Raw genomic sequence first — 17,465 nt, 5'->3', positions numbered from 1 at the left:
AGATCGCCAGATTTAGTTGACTTGGATCTGGATGCCTGATGTCTCCATGGTTCTGCGTTAGCATGAATGGTGTCAGAGACAGTTTTTAGTGTGGAACTAGAGAAAGTTCTAGCAGTGTGGTGAACCACGGTTGGCGTGCCCATGAGGGAGCTACCAGGATCAGTTTGAGAGACTGTTGTCTCAGCTTGCGTACCACTAGTGGTATTAGTGGGATTGGCGGAAAAGCGTACGCAAATCTGCCTGACCAGTTCATCCATATCGCATTGCCCTTGGACAACGGGTGTGAAAACCTGGCGGCGAAGGTTGGGCATTTTGTGCTTTCGTGTGTAGCAAACAGATCTATGTCTGGATGACCCCACTTGTGGAAGAATGGTTGAAGAACTTGCAGATGTAGTTCCCATTCGTGAATCTGTTGTGTCTATCGACTTAAAAGATCGGCCATCTGATTGTGAACTCCTGGAAGGTGTTCTGCTAACAGATATATGTTTTGTGGAATATCCCATCTCCGAATGTTTTGTGCGAGCTGGGACAGTTGCAGGGAATGTGTGCCTCCTTGTTTTTGTATGTAGTACATGGCTGTCATGTTGTCCGTCCAGATTAAGACAGCTTTGTTCTGTATGTGCACTTGGAAGGACTTCAGTGCTAGGAAAATTGCCATCAACTCTAGGTGATTGATGTGAAGCACCTTTTGTTGAGCAGTCCATCTTCCCTGAGTTGTGTGGTGGAATAGATGCGCTCCCTATCCTTTCAGGGATGCGTCTGTTGTCAGTACTATCTCTGGAACTGGCTCGAGGAACGGCCGCCCTTTGGACAAGTTTTTGGTGTTCCACCACTGCAGAGAGCGATGTGTGCGGCTGTCTACCAACACCAGGTCTGTCAGTTGTCCTTGAACCGGATTCCACTGATGTATTAGACATTCCTGCAATGGACACATTTGCAGTCTTGCATATGGTACAATAAAAATGCAAGATGCCATCATGCCTATCAGTTGCATGAACTCTTTGGCTCGGAGAGAGTGTTGGTTTTGAAACCTTGTGACTAAGGCTTGAATGTTCTGTATCCTGGCTGGACTGGGATAAGCTAGAGCTGTATTGGTGTTTATGGTAGCCCCTAGGTATTGATGTGCATGAGAGGGCTGTAGATGTGACTTGCTGTGGTTTATTGTAAACCCCAAGTTGTGCAGTGTATGAATTGTGTGAGATGTGTGTTGAACAGATTGGTTGAATGACTTGGCCTTTATGAGCCAATCGTCTAAGTAAGGGAAGACATGGATATGTTGTCTTCTGAGATGTGCTGCTACTACTGCTAAGCACTTTGGGAACACTCTTGGTGCTGTTGTTACCCCGAATGGAAGGACTTTGAATTGATAGTGTTGTCCTTCTAGCCCAAACCTGAGATACTTCCTGTGAGAAGGATGTATGGGAATGTGAAAGTAGGCGTCTTTGAGGTCTAGTGTAGTGAGGAAATCGCCTTGTTGCAATAATGGGAGCACTTGTTGTAAAGTGATCATTTGAAAATGATCTCAGTGTATATACAGAGTGAGAGGCCTCAAATCTAGAATTGGTCTTAGTTTTCCATTCTTTTTGGGTATTAGGAAGTAGAGTGAATAGACCCCTGTTCCTTGATGTTGCAATGGAACTAGCTCTATTGCATCTTTTTGTAGCAATGAGAGAAACTCTTGTTGGACCAGCGTTAGATGTTCTGTGGACATTGGACGCTGTCTGGGTGGTATATTTGGTGGGGTAGCTGTAAGCTTTAGGCAGTAACCATACTGGATAATCTGTCTTACCCACTTGTCTGTTGTGATGGAATTCCAGACAGGTAGGAACTGTGTTAATCTCCCCCCTACAGGAGTGGTATGCTGTTGGGGGAGCTGAAGGAAGTCACTGTTTAGGGGTGGAAGAGGATTGATTGTTGTTACCTCGACCTCTTCCCTTATTGTTATTTCCTCTGTAGACCCCTGTAAAGTATCCTTTATTGGAGGATGCTTGTGTATTAGTTTTAAAGGAAGCTGAATTGTCTGCTCCAGCTTTTTTGGAGCCTCCTCTGTAACAGGAGCGACAAAAGGAGCCTCTTGCTTGGGTGGACTGCAAAGCTCCCATAGACTTGGCTGTGTCAAGTGTCTTTTTTCATTTTTTCAAGAGCGGTGTCTACTTCTGGACCAAACAACTGGTATTGTTTGAGTGGCTGATTTAAGATAGTAGTCTGTACCTCTTGCTTAAGTCCTGAAATGCGTAGCCACGCGTGATGTCTAAGAAGGACACTGGTGTTTATTGCCCTGGATGCAGTGTCTGCTACATCTAGTGCGCATTTAATGGAGGAGTTAGATATAAGCTTACCCTATTGTATGAGGTCATCTGCGTGTGCCTTATATTGATCAGGTAGATGTTTTAATAGCTTTTCTAGCTGATCATAGTGAGCCCTATCATATCTTGCGAGGAGGGCCTTTGTGTTAGCAATGCGCCATGCATTGCTAGCTTGGGCAGCTATTCTTTTCCCTGAAGCATCTATGATTTTGGATTCTTTATCAGGAGGTGGTGCTTCTCCTGATGTTTGTGAATTTGCTCTTTTCCTAGCTTTTGAAACGACTAGGGAGTCGAAGGGTAGCTGTCCCTTAATGTAAGCAGGATCCCCAGGAGCTGCTCTGTACTTTTTTTTCTAATCTTGGGTTAATGATTCTAGCCCGTACAGGATCTTTAAACACTTCTGGGGCATGTTTAACCTCCTGCGTGGTGATGACGGCTCCAGTCCGTCATGCGTCACAGTGCTCCTCTGCTGATGACGGCCGGGAGCCGTCATGACCACGCCCGCGATCGGAATGTCTAGCACAGGAGCGGAATTCCGGCTGCGGATTTCTGGGAATGTTCAAAAGTGTCTAGTACAAAATCCTCTTCTGCCTCATCTGAATGCATGGTAACATTGTGATAGATGGCAGCCCTATTAACAAAATGTCCAAACCCAATAATGTCTTCTGGAGGAGAAGGTTTAGATGAATATATATGTGAGTCAGGAATATTTGGTACATCCTGTGGGTTTGGATACTCCCAGTCTGGTGAACCTGTTGGGTAGGGAAAGGGGTCATCTGGGTCTTTCCCTCCCCCCAAGCTATACTGATCATCATCAGCATCCTGAGGAGGTGTATGTTGTGGAGAATGAAGATGACATTTTGAGTTGAAATATTTAAAGGGACAGCAGGAGAGGGAGATACAGGAGAAGAAGGGTGCCTAGGAGATGTGGCAGAGTCCTTCTTCTTGACAGGCACTGGAGGTGTAGGTGCTGTATCCGACTTCCTCTTCCTGTGTGGTGTGGTGTGGTGGAAACGTCCTGTTTGCAAATGATCAGGTCTAAAAAGCTCTTCTTCAGGAATTGCTTTTGGCGCCGATTTAGTTGTTGTATAGTCCTTTGGCGTATTTTTCGGCACCGAAGGTATCGTTTTTGGTGTCGGAGCCTGGTTTGCGGGCTTGGAGGCGTCAGTAGCAGGCTTTGTAGGTTTCGGCACAGAAGATTTTGGCTTGGAAGCGTCGGAAACAGGCTTTATTGGTTTCTGTGCCGTATTGTCTTTAGGAGTCAACGGTTTCTGGGTCTTTTTCGGAACCAGGACTTCTTTCGGTTTCAGTGTCGAGGGAGCTGGTTGTATTGGCATGTGCGGTTTGCTCGGTATGGAGCTACCGGAAGGCTTTAATATTTTCTTCGGAGCCGAGCCCGATGGCGGGGCTTTGGAAGCAATGTCTCGGTCTCGACTGGGCCCGAAGGCGGAATTTTGACCTTAGCCTTTGGTTTATGGGTTGGGACTAGGGTAGGGGCAGTCATACTCACGCGTTGACCTGATGGTATGGAGTCATCTGAGTCGTCTGCCTCAGATACGATCTGGAGATCATCGGAATCTTCCTCGGGGACACATGGACCTTCGTCGAAGATATCCACCGGTTCCGGAGCTGATCTCAACATGTCGCGTCGACGGGCCCTCCGATCTCGAATGGTCTTCTTGGATCGAAAGGACGCAGAAGCTGTGCAGCTCGACTCGTCGTGTTCCGGTGATAAACACAGATTACACACCTCGTGATGGTCACTGTGTGGAAATTTGCCCCACACTCGGCGCATTCCTTGAATGGTGTTTTTTCCATGAGGTGTAGGCCTCACCACACGTTTAGGCCAGACGGCCGGCGTCGACGACCGGAATCGAAGTGATGAGGTCGAGTCTATGTATATTGAAATTAAAGTTTGTTTTTAGAAAGTTTTGCGCGTCAAAGTGTTTGAAAAGTAGATTTTCGAACCGGAGCGGAAAAGTTGCATCCAAACCCAGTGGCGGAAAAAAACAATCTAAGGAGAGAGCCGATGCCCATGCGCACTATCATCCAAGGGAGGAGTCACCTATATCGTGACTACAAAGACTTCTTGCAAAACGACAACAACATGCAATCATCCGAGCCCAACACCAGGTGGCGATCTAATGCTAAGTGTACAATCTGCAGCTCATATGCCGCGAACATAGGTATCTGTGAAGTCTAGTTTTGCTATGTACTCATTCCTCATACGTGGCTGCCATACCTCTGGATCTTGCATGTGGTGATCTTTACCCACTTATTATCTGCTGCCTGCTACCAGGACTGAGATCTTGTGGAATCTGGTGCCTGGAAGTTGTCAATAGCTTTGTCTCTCCTGATTCTTTCTTTGTCCTTCTATATGGATTTAGACGCAAGGATTAGGAGTGTAGCTGTTTGTACGATTGTGATCCATAAATATGTAGATATGACTCAGGTTGGTATAATGGTTAACTATAAAATGATAAGATCCAAAAAATGAATACGATCTTCCTCTGCCCCAACAAAAAAATTGAGTTCTCCTCTGCTTTAATGTTCCTAGAGATCTTGCAGTCTCCACACCCGCTTTAATTTTTTTTTTGTTTTTTTGTAGAAACCACAGGAGCAAGATACCCGTCAACCGTGTTGGGATTGGGGTGTGGTAAAGTAAAGAAATATGGTATCCCAACTGGTGTTATTTAAAGGCAGTTAGCAAGGATATGAGTACAACATTATCCGAAAGGAGGCAATGAAACTCTGTAGGATTATGGCATGTGCTCAAGGCATAATTTATACAAATGTTCAAGGGAAAAAGTAAAACAAAGGAAGTAATTTGCAGTTATTGCAGCACTGCAGTATACAATTAACAAAAATGGAGAACAACCCAAATTGTACGTGGTGCTCTAGGTGTATCAGTGAAAACCAAGGTAGCGACGCATGTGACAATGTGAACAGCGTGGGTGGCGCAAGGTGACTGGTGCATAAATATACAGTGAAACATTTGGTACACGGCGGTTCCAAGAGCCTTTAAAAGTTCATATTTAGTAGGTTCAATGTCGTGAGCCGCTTCGTGTATTGCGTCTGTGTTTGCGCTGGATGCTCGACGGCGTTTCGATCCAATTAAATCAGGATCTTCATCAGGACTGGGCCGAGGGGAGTGCTGCAAGGGGGGCAAAGAAAGATGAAGTTGGAGCGGGGGTGGCCGGTGGGTGAAGGGATACAGCGGTAGTCTGGGACATAGACAGATCGCCGAGGATGAATGGTCGTGGGGAGAGGAGATAGTCAGTTCAAATGGCTGCGTGGGAGGCTACTGACTTAAAGCGCTGGAGGCCGCTGATCGATGGGAGTGTAGGATCAGGTGTGAATATTTCAGCCTTTGGTGTCGCTGCAGGGGGCGCGGAAGACTACTGGAGCGTTGAACCCTATAGTACGCGGCAAGTGGGTCGGACCGCACGCGTAGGGCAAGAGCCAGAGAGTGCAAGATTCTGCAAGATTCTGCTATTCAGAGGGCGGCGTGGCACCAAGAAGAGGTATACTGCAGTGCTGCAATAACTGCAAATACTTCCTTTGTTTTACTTTTTCCCTTGAACATTTGTATAAATGATGCCTTGAGCACATGCCATAATCATACAGAGTCTCCTTGCCTCCTTTCGGATAATGTTGCACTCATATCCTTGCTAACTGCCTTTAAATACCACCAGTTGGGATACTACATTTATAATATTATTTAATATTTTGGAGAGCATTTTCCACATGTTTGCTGAACAATGATGGTCCACCAAACTGCATGTCCATAATTCCAAATTGAATTTTTAAATCCATCTCAGAAGCCTCCCCTCAATCATGGAATGCTTTAGATGAAAATGTTTTGTAAATCTTACTGTCTTTGCATTAGTGACCTGGCTCGAAGCAATAAACGCACATCCTGTGCGGATCTGTAAAACCCCTTGTTTCCCACAGCAGTCACAAGCCTTATGGAGGCTTCCTTTTGAATTTTCCATATGTAGTCCCCCCTTTTTTATTTTTTTTACTAACCATATTTTAACACCTTGGCTGCTAGGGGTTTTCCCCTACTGTGCTGAAAATGCTTGAATACTATAGTTTAATGACAAGGTCAACTCGTCATAAGCACAGCTCAACCGTGCTTCACGACGCGCTGACCTTGTCATGAGCATGGAAGGGGTTAATACATTTAGTGTAACAAGGCATTATCCAACAATAGTCATACACTGCCATCACAATAGCGTCAGAGTGCACCAGTGCAGAGTCACAATCAATTTGGACAATTTTCCATTACAATGGTAGCTCATGATAGACCCACCACCCACCCCATATCATATCATGCTTTTGGGGGCAGCCCCTCGCCTCATATATTCGTTTTTATTGGCGTGCACACAAATCAACTCCTTTCCTCCAAGTGCCAGAGAATGGGGCTCTGATCATTTCCAAGCACAGGCAATGTCCCTCTTACTAAAAAGGCCACTCCTAAGAAGATCTTTTCGGCTCTAGTTCCCGCAGCTTCCTCCAGGAGAACCAACAGGGCCAAGCAGGGACCCTGATCAATGCAGTGTCCAGGGAACACCTCCATGACCGCCGATTCTGGCTTACCCTGGCGACGTCCGGTTACGACTCTGTAACACGGCACCCGCATTCCTAATTCGGATTGCTGGTCTGGGCGATATTGAGCAACGTCCTGCCCCTTGTTACTCACGCACTGCCTCGGCAATTTGAGGTTTAGTGAAATAAGGCAACTATTTGTTTGTGCTGATGATGGTTGCAATGACCCTTTAGGGGAACCAAAACGCCGTCGACTTGCTCATGCACCTCATACAAAATTTGATTGTGTAAACTGATGTAATGGTGCAACTTGATATTTTCTGTACAATGGATATGTAAACAGAAAAACGCTTGTTTGCCTTAGAACCTTTCCTATCTTCTTCAACAGTAATCACCCCGCATGTGTTGGGCACAGGCTTGTGTACCTCACGGGGGCATTGTGGAAGGTATCCTTGTTTCATTTTGAAATTCTGTTTATTGAGTAAACTTGAAGGACCTCTGTCCGGCTGGACATGTCATTCTAAAATATAGAATTGATTTCGTCTATATTTATTGGATGTGAATATAACTTTGCATGGGACCACTGTTGTTTTAAGAAATTTGCTCCCCGAGGTCCCTAGCTGACTTAATTGGGGTCCCTTGTTGTCACAAAAGTCAATGCAGTGTCCCAGCACTTTGGAAAGCTCCCATCCTACCCCAACCCAGAAGGATGTCAAAGTAAGACAAGACCATATGAAAGAAGTTGCGGGCAGGGAAGGAACATCTGGTGCATGAGGTTTGAGCTGCGGGGCCATCTGCTGTAACTGCGGGGTGGGGGTTGGTGAAGAATAAAGCACATACCTGCTGTGAAGCAAGAGCAAAACTCCCCTTTCCCACGACATGGGCAGCAATCTGAGTGATAAATTTTGGGACGGGTGAAGTGGACTGAACTCTCATCTGATTGGCTGACGTTTGGTTCTTTTCCAATGAGGTGGATATACAAATAAAGGGACATAGTTTTGAAGGCTTGCAAAGCCGGCAGTTCGTTGTACTGATATTGTAAAGTTACAGAGGGACTCCCACTTCAACATGACGGAATGTGATATTATGAAAGATCTAAAGCAGGAGAAACACCTAACAATTAACAAACAAACAAAGGTCTCTATGAACATACACTACTGCTTTGAGTATGCCACAAATTTACAGATCAAATACTCACATTTGCAGCGAGCTGTTGGTTGCATTGATAAGGCCAAGGTCTTGGGTCTCTCCCAGTATCAGCAAGGCACACTTTTCATGACCCTAGAGAGCACAGGCAGATATAGAAGTTATAAATTCAGACAAAAAAAACATGATGCTGCAAAGTCAGTGGTCATACAACACCTGGAACACACTGCAGGACGCTACAGCCCATACATTCTGAGACACAGCTTAAAAGACTCAATTGAGGGTTACAATTTGAAAGATGTGTGGTGAAACAAAGATGGGGGTTATAGCTAAGTGCCCAGAGATTTAACTAAAAGGGCGAGAGTGGAGGAGTCAGCAAAGCAATTTCTGTTAAACTGTTATGGCTATATGTAAATTCCAGGTTGCTACAAAAATGATGAATTCTGCCTTGTCAGGGTTACATTTTTAGAAAGCAGTTTCACATCCTCTTGTGAAGTCTTGAAGAAAAGGATTATGTTATTTACCCTGTAAGCATCAGTTCTTGGCATGCAGAGTGCTGAGGCCTTATGTTATCCAATGGGGGATGGGGGCCTCCGGTTGGTCGCTGCTCACGAGCAGGCTACAAGGTTGTGGGAGCCAAGCTCCCGGATTTAAGACAAAAGGGGGATCAAGTAGGTACCCAAGGTGCACCTGCAGTGGTACTAGGGCGGCAGGATGCAGGGTGCTGTTTTGGTGTTGTGTGCCCTGTTACTTTCAATAGGGATTCTCCGGGTTGAACAAACACCGCAGGTTCTGGCATGAAGATCTTCTGAAGGCGACTACCAGTTGGAGAGGTAAGTTGGGATGTCGTGGGATGCCGGGCCACTGTCGGTTGGGCCTCCCAAGGCCATGGGGCATCGGGTGCAGGAGTGTCTTTTGGCGTCTGATTCTTCTTACCAGCTCCGATCGAGGTCAGTCGACTCGAGGCTGGTCAGGGATCATCAGATTTCAGGTCAGGATAACCGGGGAGACCTCCTCGTAGTGTTGGGCTACTTGAACTCGGGTCCCGGGTGCAAAGTGGTGCAGACTTGTGGATTAGGTCGGAGCCAGAGTCTGTTAGTGAGCAAATCCGGGATTTCGCTGGAGCAGATCGAAGTAGGGACAGGCCAGTACAGCTGGGGCCAAGTCAATTGGTGCCCTCTTCTTCTTCCTTCAGCACAGCTCTTTGGTCCTTCTTCTTGTCTGCAGAGGCAAGGTTCAGGGTTGCCCCTAAATACTAAGTTTAAGGGTATTTCAGGTAGGTAAAGGTTGGGACATTGGAGTCCTTCCTTGGGGGGGTACACCCCCTATTATGCCACTGTTGGGCATAAGCCTCACTCTGGTTTGCTGGGTCCCCCATGAGCTCCACCTCGCTTCTCCCCCCGCCCCCGAGAAATGGGGTTGGCAAAGGTGGGCACACCTCTCCTCCTATCTTGGTGTTCCCGCCGATTCTCCAGTCCAAAGAGCGGGTCAAAACCAGTGGGGACCAGTTGCTGGGAGCAGAAAATAGCTGAGGCAGCTCACAAAGGTGCAAGCCTTTGAAGCTTCCCCTTCTTTGACCCTGCCTATCCTGGGTCAGGTGGCTTGACACCTCCGCCCAGGATGTGCTTTGTTTCTGGTCCCAAAGAGCAGAGGCTCTCCAGCCAGAGGTCCAGAAACATGTTGGTGTGTGGCAGGCTGCCTAAAGCCAGCCAGTAACCACAACAGGGTCGGCAAGTTCTCAGGAGGCACTTCGGAGGTGCACTTTGAGTACATGGTACAATAAACCCCACACTGGCATCAGTGTGTATTTATTGTACAGAGTAGTTTGGTAGCTGTCGAATTTCCAGCTCATGTACTTTCTATGGCTTCCCTGGCACTTACAATATCAAGAAACTGGCCCAAATATTGCAGAGGCATAGCTGCTCATGCAGATAAGCCCTCACCTGTTGTATAGTGCACCCTGTCTCAGGGCTGTAAGACCTGTTAGAGGGGTGATCTACCTATACCTTCAGACAATGCTGGCTGGCATGGCATCCAGGCAGGGTGCCATGTTGGCTTTGTTGTTTTCACCTCACAGGGGAATGCAAGCTGCAGGGGCAGAGACATGGTCCTAGTGAGGGGGTTCCAGGGGCCTCTCTTTAGCTTCCAGGCCCTCGGTATCGAGGGGACCACCTACTACGGACTTACAGGGGCAGAGGTACCAATTGTGGATATGTTTTAGGGAAGAGCACTGGCACAGGGGACCTGGTTGGCAGGGACACCATGCACTATAATCGAATCCACATTAAATACCATGCAAAAAGTGGGAGCTAACCATGTCAAAAGAGGCACTTTCTCAAAGTGAGGAAAAAAATCTCTTCAGAGAGAGCGTAGCTCCAGATCCGTGCAGAAGGCATGGAAACAAGTGAACTGACGTCATTGTGCAGGGCGGGCGCTCTACAGCTTTGGTGACATCATCTGATGCCACTTACAGCGTTGATCCAAAGCATGTGCCCCCTACCGGTCAAGTAAGAGCTTTGAAGTTTCCATATCCAGTCTGACGCCTGGGATTGTTCTACAGGTGGAAATATCCAACAAAAAGACTTTTTAAAGCCATGGTTCAAGGGCTAGTATTTTTTACCATCTCCTCTCCAGCTCCCGAAAACACTTCTTTCAAAGTCAAGTCAAATGGACCCAACCCCATTCCCTGAGCCGTTCTAAGGTAGGGAGGGGGAAGAACTGCAAAATGTGCTGCCATGGGGATAAGTTTTACTATCATAGAATAATCTTTGCAATGAACACTTTCTTCTAAGAAGATGCCTGCATCCTACCTTGCTACAGGCCAGGTGAAGTGCTGTGTTCTTGTTGACATCAAGCACAGACAAATCTGCCTTTGCTCGGAACAGCAGGAACTCTGTTAAAAAAACAAAAAACATAATAACATGTGGTCAAGGGCACATAAGACAGAATGGCATTGGTACCATACGAAACAGTAAATGTTGAAAGCTTGTCACATGAGTTGTGGATGGGGCATAACTGTTCAAAACTCGGGAACGACAGCAAACGTGATAGGTGCTGCATTGCTGTGAGCGTTTATGTTGTCAGGAGGCTTTCACTGAGATAAGCACGGACCCTTAACATTCACAAATGTCACGTTTTCAGACCATTGAGGAAGACAGACAGATAGGGGAAAATCATTAAGGGGTATGGTGGAAGAGAGTACATCTTAGCAGAAATAGTCCAATGGGGCAGGATTACAAAGGTACATTTTTTCTTGAAGTGGTTTTGGAGGGCTGTGTAGTCTACATGTCAGACATCTTTCAAGTTGATGTGTATACAATAAATGATTCAGAATGTTAACTAGGATCCATGTATGCAACTGTGTCACACACATCAACAATTGAAACGTCAACCGAAAGTGCTGCTGTCATCACTCTCTGAATGTTCAGTGGGACAATTCAAGTAGGTAGAAGCTGAAAAGTGCATGGTGGGGGAGAAGGGCTACTGTTCCATGCTGTGATTGATTGATTGAAACTCCCCCATCCTTATTGCCTTGTTTGCATACAGGGCTACCTTTGCGGCAGCAAACCATAAGAGATTGAAACGTTGACCCTAAACAGTAGATGGGGATTTTGGCACCTAACTTTAAGCCTTTACTATTGTTATTGCAAAGTTAATGGGCTAGGGCATGGCAATATGATGGGCTGAATAATGAGAAATCCCAAAGAATCTCAAAGAAAAATACAAAGGGCCAACCAAAGAACAAATCTAGCTCTAATATCAAAACTAAGTTGCCATAAACGCTTATAGTTTTTGCCCATGCTTGTAGCAAATAGAAGTCAAAAAGATTTCTATGCTAAGAAAGTTAACATTGTCGTTCAGCTGAATGAAACAAGACTATCAGAAAACCTAATGACCCACTCTCACTTTGAAGGAACAATGGGCATTGGCGTTCACGTTGGCTGTTAATGTCCAGAGTTGAGCTTTATTGAACAAATACAGCAAATCTACACTGGTCATTTGCAGAATTTGTTTCTATGTATACCCAGAGTTTTGCTCTACAATAGGCAAAATGCAAAACTGAAAAAAGGTTTAAAAGAAAAATCCCCCTGGTCAAGCAGCTTGTCTGCCATGTTTCACTTTAGACGGCTGCTCTAAATGTGTAGAGGGTCTGGGTTTATTTCCTGCATCTCAAAAATTTTAAGAACCCTTATAGTGAAAACTGACCAGTGTAAAACATGTTTACAATATTGTGGTTAAAGGAACACCTCTTTCAAGGACACAGATGGGTATTCCTTCTCATGAAAATCAGAACTCCTCAAAAGGATTTGTCATGAATCTGACAAAGAACATCAAAGGACGAGTCCTCTTTAAGGAGAATAATAATAAACATTTAAAAAAAAAAAAGAGTATGGAAGGGCTGGACCCTAAAGCAATGAAGACAATATGTAATCCTCCACCACTTGGAGATGCACAAACACTTAAAAATATTTTTGAAGCCCACCTAGAGTGTCAGCACAGAGCACATGTCCAGCTCCTGCAGTGTGGGGGGGAAGGACGAAGAGCAAGGAGCTCTGGTTTCTGGGCTGTGGCCAAATGAACTACAAGTATTGGACTGTATTGTAATTGCATTTCTATAGTGCTTTCTACCCCAGACGAGGCGTCAAAGCGCTTTTTCGGCGAGTAGCACGCTACTCCAGGACCCATAGAGGATTAGTGTTGAATTAGTATAGAGAAACATGCAAGTAAATTTTAAGTGGTGGATATGTTAGTCAGTTATTTGGATTCAGAAGGATAGCAGAAGGATAGAAGATAGAAGGTTTTTATTTATATAGCGCTTCTAACCCCTGATGGGGTATTGAAGCGCTTATTTTGGCGAGTAGCACGCTACTCTGGAAACCCATAAAGGATTAGTGGTGAATTAGTATGGTGAAATATGAAAATAAGCATGGAATGAAAGGTGCGGACTTCTGTGGAGTAGTGAGTGCAGCTAGGGTGACTAAGCACAAAGAAAGAACTGGTGCTACAGTGATCATAAAGGCTCCAAGAAACTAGAGAAGCAGAATCTGTGGCATTGCCTGTGTGTTCACCAAGAGTTCCTTGAAAAGGCCCTCTAGGATAAAATGCTTAATGACGGTTCCAGTCAATCTGCTTGCATTCTGGGTGAATCTCCATAAGAACTGTAAAAGTAGACATGACTCAGGAGAGGTGGGTGGGATGGGGTCGGTCCATGTACCACCTGAGCCTGATATGTATGTGCTTGGTCCAAATGTAATCTCAAGACAGTCCATGAGCCTGAGGTCTAAGGCGAAGATGGAATAAAGGTGATGTCCTAGATTTTCTTGTATTGACATAACCGCAGTAAGAGCTCCACAAAGGGAGCAGTCAGACAAAACACCTCCAAATCGCCCTCGCCCCATCTAAAAAGTGCATCCCAATCAGACTCTTGGTCTCCCTTGTTTTTTAGGTCTCGCCTAGGCAGCACGCATGCGCTGCTCTACGAGATGACCTTCAGAAATTGGTCTGCTCCTTTTACCTCACACTTGTGCCTGTGCTGGCATCCACCTTGCGGGAGCGAGCAGCAGCGCACATTTAATTGAAAACATTGTTTTGCTCCTCACTCCCGCAAGGCGGAGGCCACCACAAGCACAAGTGCTTCAATTTTCAGCAGGCAGACATAGCACACCTCCCCCACTTGGGATCAGCTTACTGACAGCGCGTCATTAAATAAACACCTCCGGCCCGTTATTAAATAAAAACAGCGCAGGATGCGTTTTTTTCAGTTTTTCTTTCCTTCCCACTCTGTCTCTCTGTCTACCACTTCATTCCTCTCCAGAATTAATGTGTACTGTTTTAAAATATAATTTTATTTTTTCTACTTGGCCTGCTTAGATCACATTCCGTTTCACTCTTACAGTTTCCCAACCAAATGGCTCTATTCCATCTGCCTACCTTTCTCTTTTTCAACTCATGAGCTCTCTCCCCAAAGCCCTCCTCCTCCACAATTTATACACTTCATCTAATAGCAAAATCCCAAGGCTCTGCACAATCGGACTAAAAAAAACGACAGATTTATGACTTCTTAGTAAGTCCGATGTAAACTGGAAGCAATAATCTTATAAAACAGCGACGGTTTCTGCCCTTCCAGTCGCCCCTGTTCGCACAGGAAGCCCGGTGTTCCAGTGTCCTCGGCTCACTGCCTCAAAATACCAATAAAAACATGCCCAGCTTCTGGCACATCTCTCCTACGCAGGATTTTGGGAGACCGGCTGCACGTCCTCCTCCAGAGGCCGAAGTGCTTAGCTTCTGGCCTTCCGCGCACACTAGTTACATATATTTACACCTTTGAGACGCACACGTTGCTTCAATTCCAATGCATTCACTGCCTGCTTGACGCTATCCCTGCCCTTCCTTCCTTCCTTCCTTCAAGTAGCAATATTGGGCTACTTTGGACTACTTTTTGATTGGCTTAGGACTAGACAATGCTAAAATAATCTGACAACACTGTTCCCAGGCCAGAGCCAGCAGGTCAGGACACTCTGCTCAACCGGTGCACACTGTTATGAGAACAAGTGGTTGCGAGTAGTCTCCAATTCCCAATAGTGCGTTTGTGTCACTGAAGGATGCTCTCCCGGGCTCAGCCAAATTTGATCCCAGGGCTCGCCTGCACCAAGGCGGTTTCTGGTGCTGGCCAACATGAACTGCCGCCTCCACTCACACAGGATACCCATCGCTTCCCCTGTTATTAAAATATTAATTATTGGATGTTGTGAACGTGAATTATGCATAAGTACAACCAATAAACAGGCTTTGTTTACTGTATCGTTATAAGGAGGTATGTGCTTTTAAGGGGGGGGAAGTGTGTGGAAACACGCAGTGCTGCTAATGCACTGGCAAGCTCTAACTTCAGAGGAGGTTTACGGTTTTGCAGTGAAATATTTAGAACTGTGGTAAGTTCCTAAAACTCCAGACAAATCATTCATGCCCTGTTTCTCCGTAGCCAAACTTTATTTGTAGTAGAACGCGGATGCTTCTGCTCAGCCCAAAAAATAACTGACCAGTATTTCATGTTTAATAAAGTCACAAAGTTATGGCTTGTCAGCCCTATTAGGAGGCACCCAGAACAGTAACCTACAGGTCTCGCCAGCACAATATCATTAGTGCAACAGCATCAAGTTTTGCATGGCTAAACACTTATAAGGTCCCAGAGTCGAAACCTATAGGCTATGCCAATGCTTGTTTTAATTGCAATATTATGAGGAGTTTTTGATCCTAGTCTAGACCACTTTAGTAGCAGTGTAAAGGCCAGAAAAGGACCTCCTGAAAATTGTTTTGCTTTGTTCTCGCAATCCCATCAGCTTGTAAATGACCACCAGGAGCGTAAAACTCCAACAGCACCTAAGGCTGATGAAAGGGGTCGTAGACTATGAAAGACTGCCCCATGTGATACTTCACATGGAGGAGATTTAAAGCACATCACAGTGCTGGGAACGTTGTGGCAGAAACCAGCGGAAAAATACCCTAGAGCAGCAGTTTATAACTTGTGGTTAGGGAAGCCCTGGGGGTCCTAGAGACAATGCAGCTGGTCAATTGCTAATTAAAAAATTAAATAATATAAAACAGATGATTAAAGGTTTTGTAGATGAAAAATGTTAAACATTCTGTAAATGTGAAAAAATGTGCAATTGGAAGCTAAACATTTAGTTATTTTCAGATTGATTTATTGAGTCAGTGGAAGTGCATCAAAGAGAATATAACGTGGACAATAGGTGGCCTCAATTGAATTTAGAAATGCTCCATCCTTTCCAATAAAATTATAATGTTGATGTTTTACATTTGTCTGTGAATTACATAAAATATTTCATAATTTGTATGTTTGATGAATGCCTGTAGCCGCATTTTTATTTATTGTTGTGGTTCAAGTCCTCAAAATTGCTTAGGCAGAGGTCCTTGGCTTCCAGTAATGAGTCAGTTGGGGGGAGGGGGCACCCCCGAATTCTAATAATGATTTTGTCGGGTGCATCCGGATTCTAGCATGACTAAGTGGGTGCCCATATAAAGTCAAAAGGTGAAGAACCACTGACCTAGATACCACTGAACTTGTGGGATTTTACTATAGGGGAGAACATTTTTTGAAAGCATGTTTTGATAGATGCCTAGAGTTCCTTAGGAATGCAAATATTAAACTCTGCAGCATGCTCCAAGCAGGGATTTTTTGATGTGTGCTAAAAGAGCATAAGGATACCAGCGGCTCCAGGGACAGCCCCGGTCACCATACAAATACTGACTATCATCTATGGTAAGTGAATCTGGGCCGCTAAGATTGTGTACATTCCTGGAGTGGCTTCACTTCTCCAGGGTGTGCTCTTCCTTTACCTTCAGAGAAAATCAAACTTTCAGAGGTTACTAACATTCATAGATTAGAAACATGTGCACTATGCAGCCCCTGAAAGCCAGTTTTTTCAAATCCCTCCATTTCCATAGTTGTTTCTCCATGCTGGGGCTGGGCCCAGTGCCATTAATCATTTACCAAGAGACTAGAGTAAATGGGGCAGGAGGAGGACATGAAGGTAGAGTAAGAGGCAACCTTGCTTTCCACATCTCCACTGTCCAGAGGATTACACCTTGCTCTGTCAATGAGGCACTTGCAGCTCTGTCACTTTCCAATCTCTCTCTTTTTCAACCACCATCAGGTGCTTGGTTTCCCTGGTTTCTCACTGCCTCGCTCAGCTTTCTTCCTCACTTTCATTGGCCACACCAGATTTCTCTCTCTGTCATGCCCAGATCTCTCATGCAGCTTTAGCCTCCGCTTGCAACGTCTGCTAAGTTATTACTGATTTTAAAAACTACATCATGAAACACGGGGAACCCTGTGAGAGCAGAAGACACAGGCGAAGAGGTATGAGAACCATGCAATATCATGATCTAAATTGAGCCAAATGCCACATTTTTCTTTACAAACCTACCTACTGCCGCAGTCTGCCCATTCTCAGCCGCCATCATGAGAGGTGTCTTTCCTGATTGGTCGATGGCGTTTACCTCAGCCTGGTGGCGCAGAAGCAGCTGTAAACCATGAATGTTATCTGCGAAGGCAGCGGCGTGAAGGGGGGTCCTGCATGGAAAGATTGAGGGATAGAGGGCAGAAGTAATCAAGTGTGTGTTGCAGAAGGCACATGATTTACACAAGCCAAATGATTATACATGACCTCAGCAAAATTACTCTTCTGACCCAAAACATCAGAAGCCTACAACTCTTTACAGAATTAGGCTAATTCACAACATACACAATTTGTATTAATCAATCATCAACAATTTGCTATATTTCGAAGGAATGGATGTAAGTCGGCTACCTTCCTTTGGCATCTCTGCTATTGATAATCTTGGCACCCATGGCGTCTACCAGCATTTCCGATGTGCTGTCCTGGCTGTTGATTCTGAAACAAAAGATGGGACAACTATGAAAAGGGAAGTGATCAATTTAAA

The 17,465-nt window shown here is 45.3% G+C and overlaps 1 protein-coding gene across 2 annotated transcripts in view; it reads right to left on the bottom strand.

Moving 5' to 3' along the window:
- The window catches only part of ANKRD52 (ankyrin repeat domain 52), a 430,239-nt gene that overhangs the window by 62,671 nt on the left and 350,103 nt on the right, over window positions 1–17,465 (bottom strand). For both annotated transcript variants that reach the window (XM_086963824.1, XM_086963825.1), the window contains exons 23-26: window positions 17,333–17,416; window positions 16,949–17,094; window positions 10,814–10,896; window positions 8,056–8,138 (exon numbers count right to left, since the gene is read on the bottom strand). In XM_086963824.1, coding sequence (XP_086819950.1) covers window positions 8,056–8,138; window positions 10,814–10,896; window positions 16,949–17,094; window positions 17,333–17,416 — 396 coding nt within the window. The remainder of the gene's footprint in view (window positions 1–8,055; window positions 8,139–10,813; window positions 10,897–16,948; window positions 17,095–17,332; window positions 17,417–17,465) is intronic.

Source organism: Lissotriton vulgaris, chromosome 1_1, assembly GCF_964263255.1.
Source record: "Lissotriton vulgaris chromosome 1_1, aLisVul1.2, whole genome shotgun sequence".
NCBI classification, from domain to species: domain Eukaryota; kingdom Metazoa; phylum Chordata; class Amphibia; order Caudata; family Salamandridae; genus Lissotriton; species Lissotriton vulgaris.
This window is presented reverse-complemented; position numbering and strand designations above follow the sequence as displayed.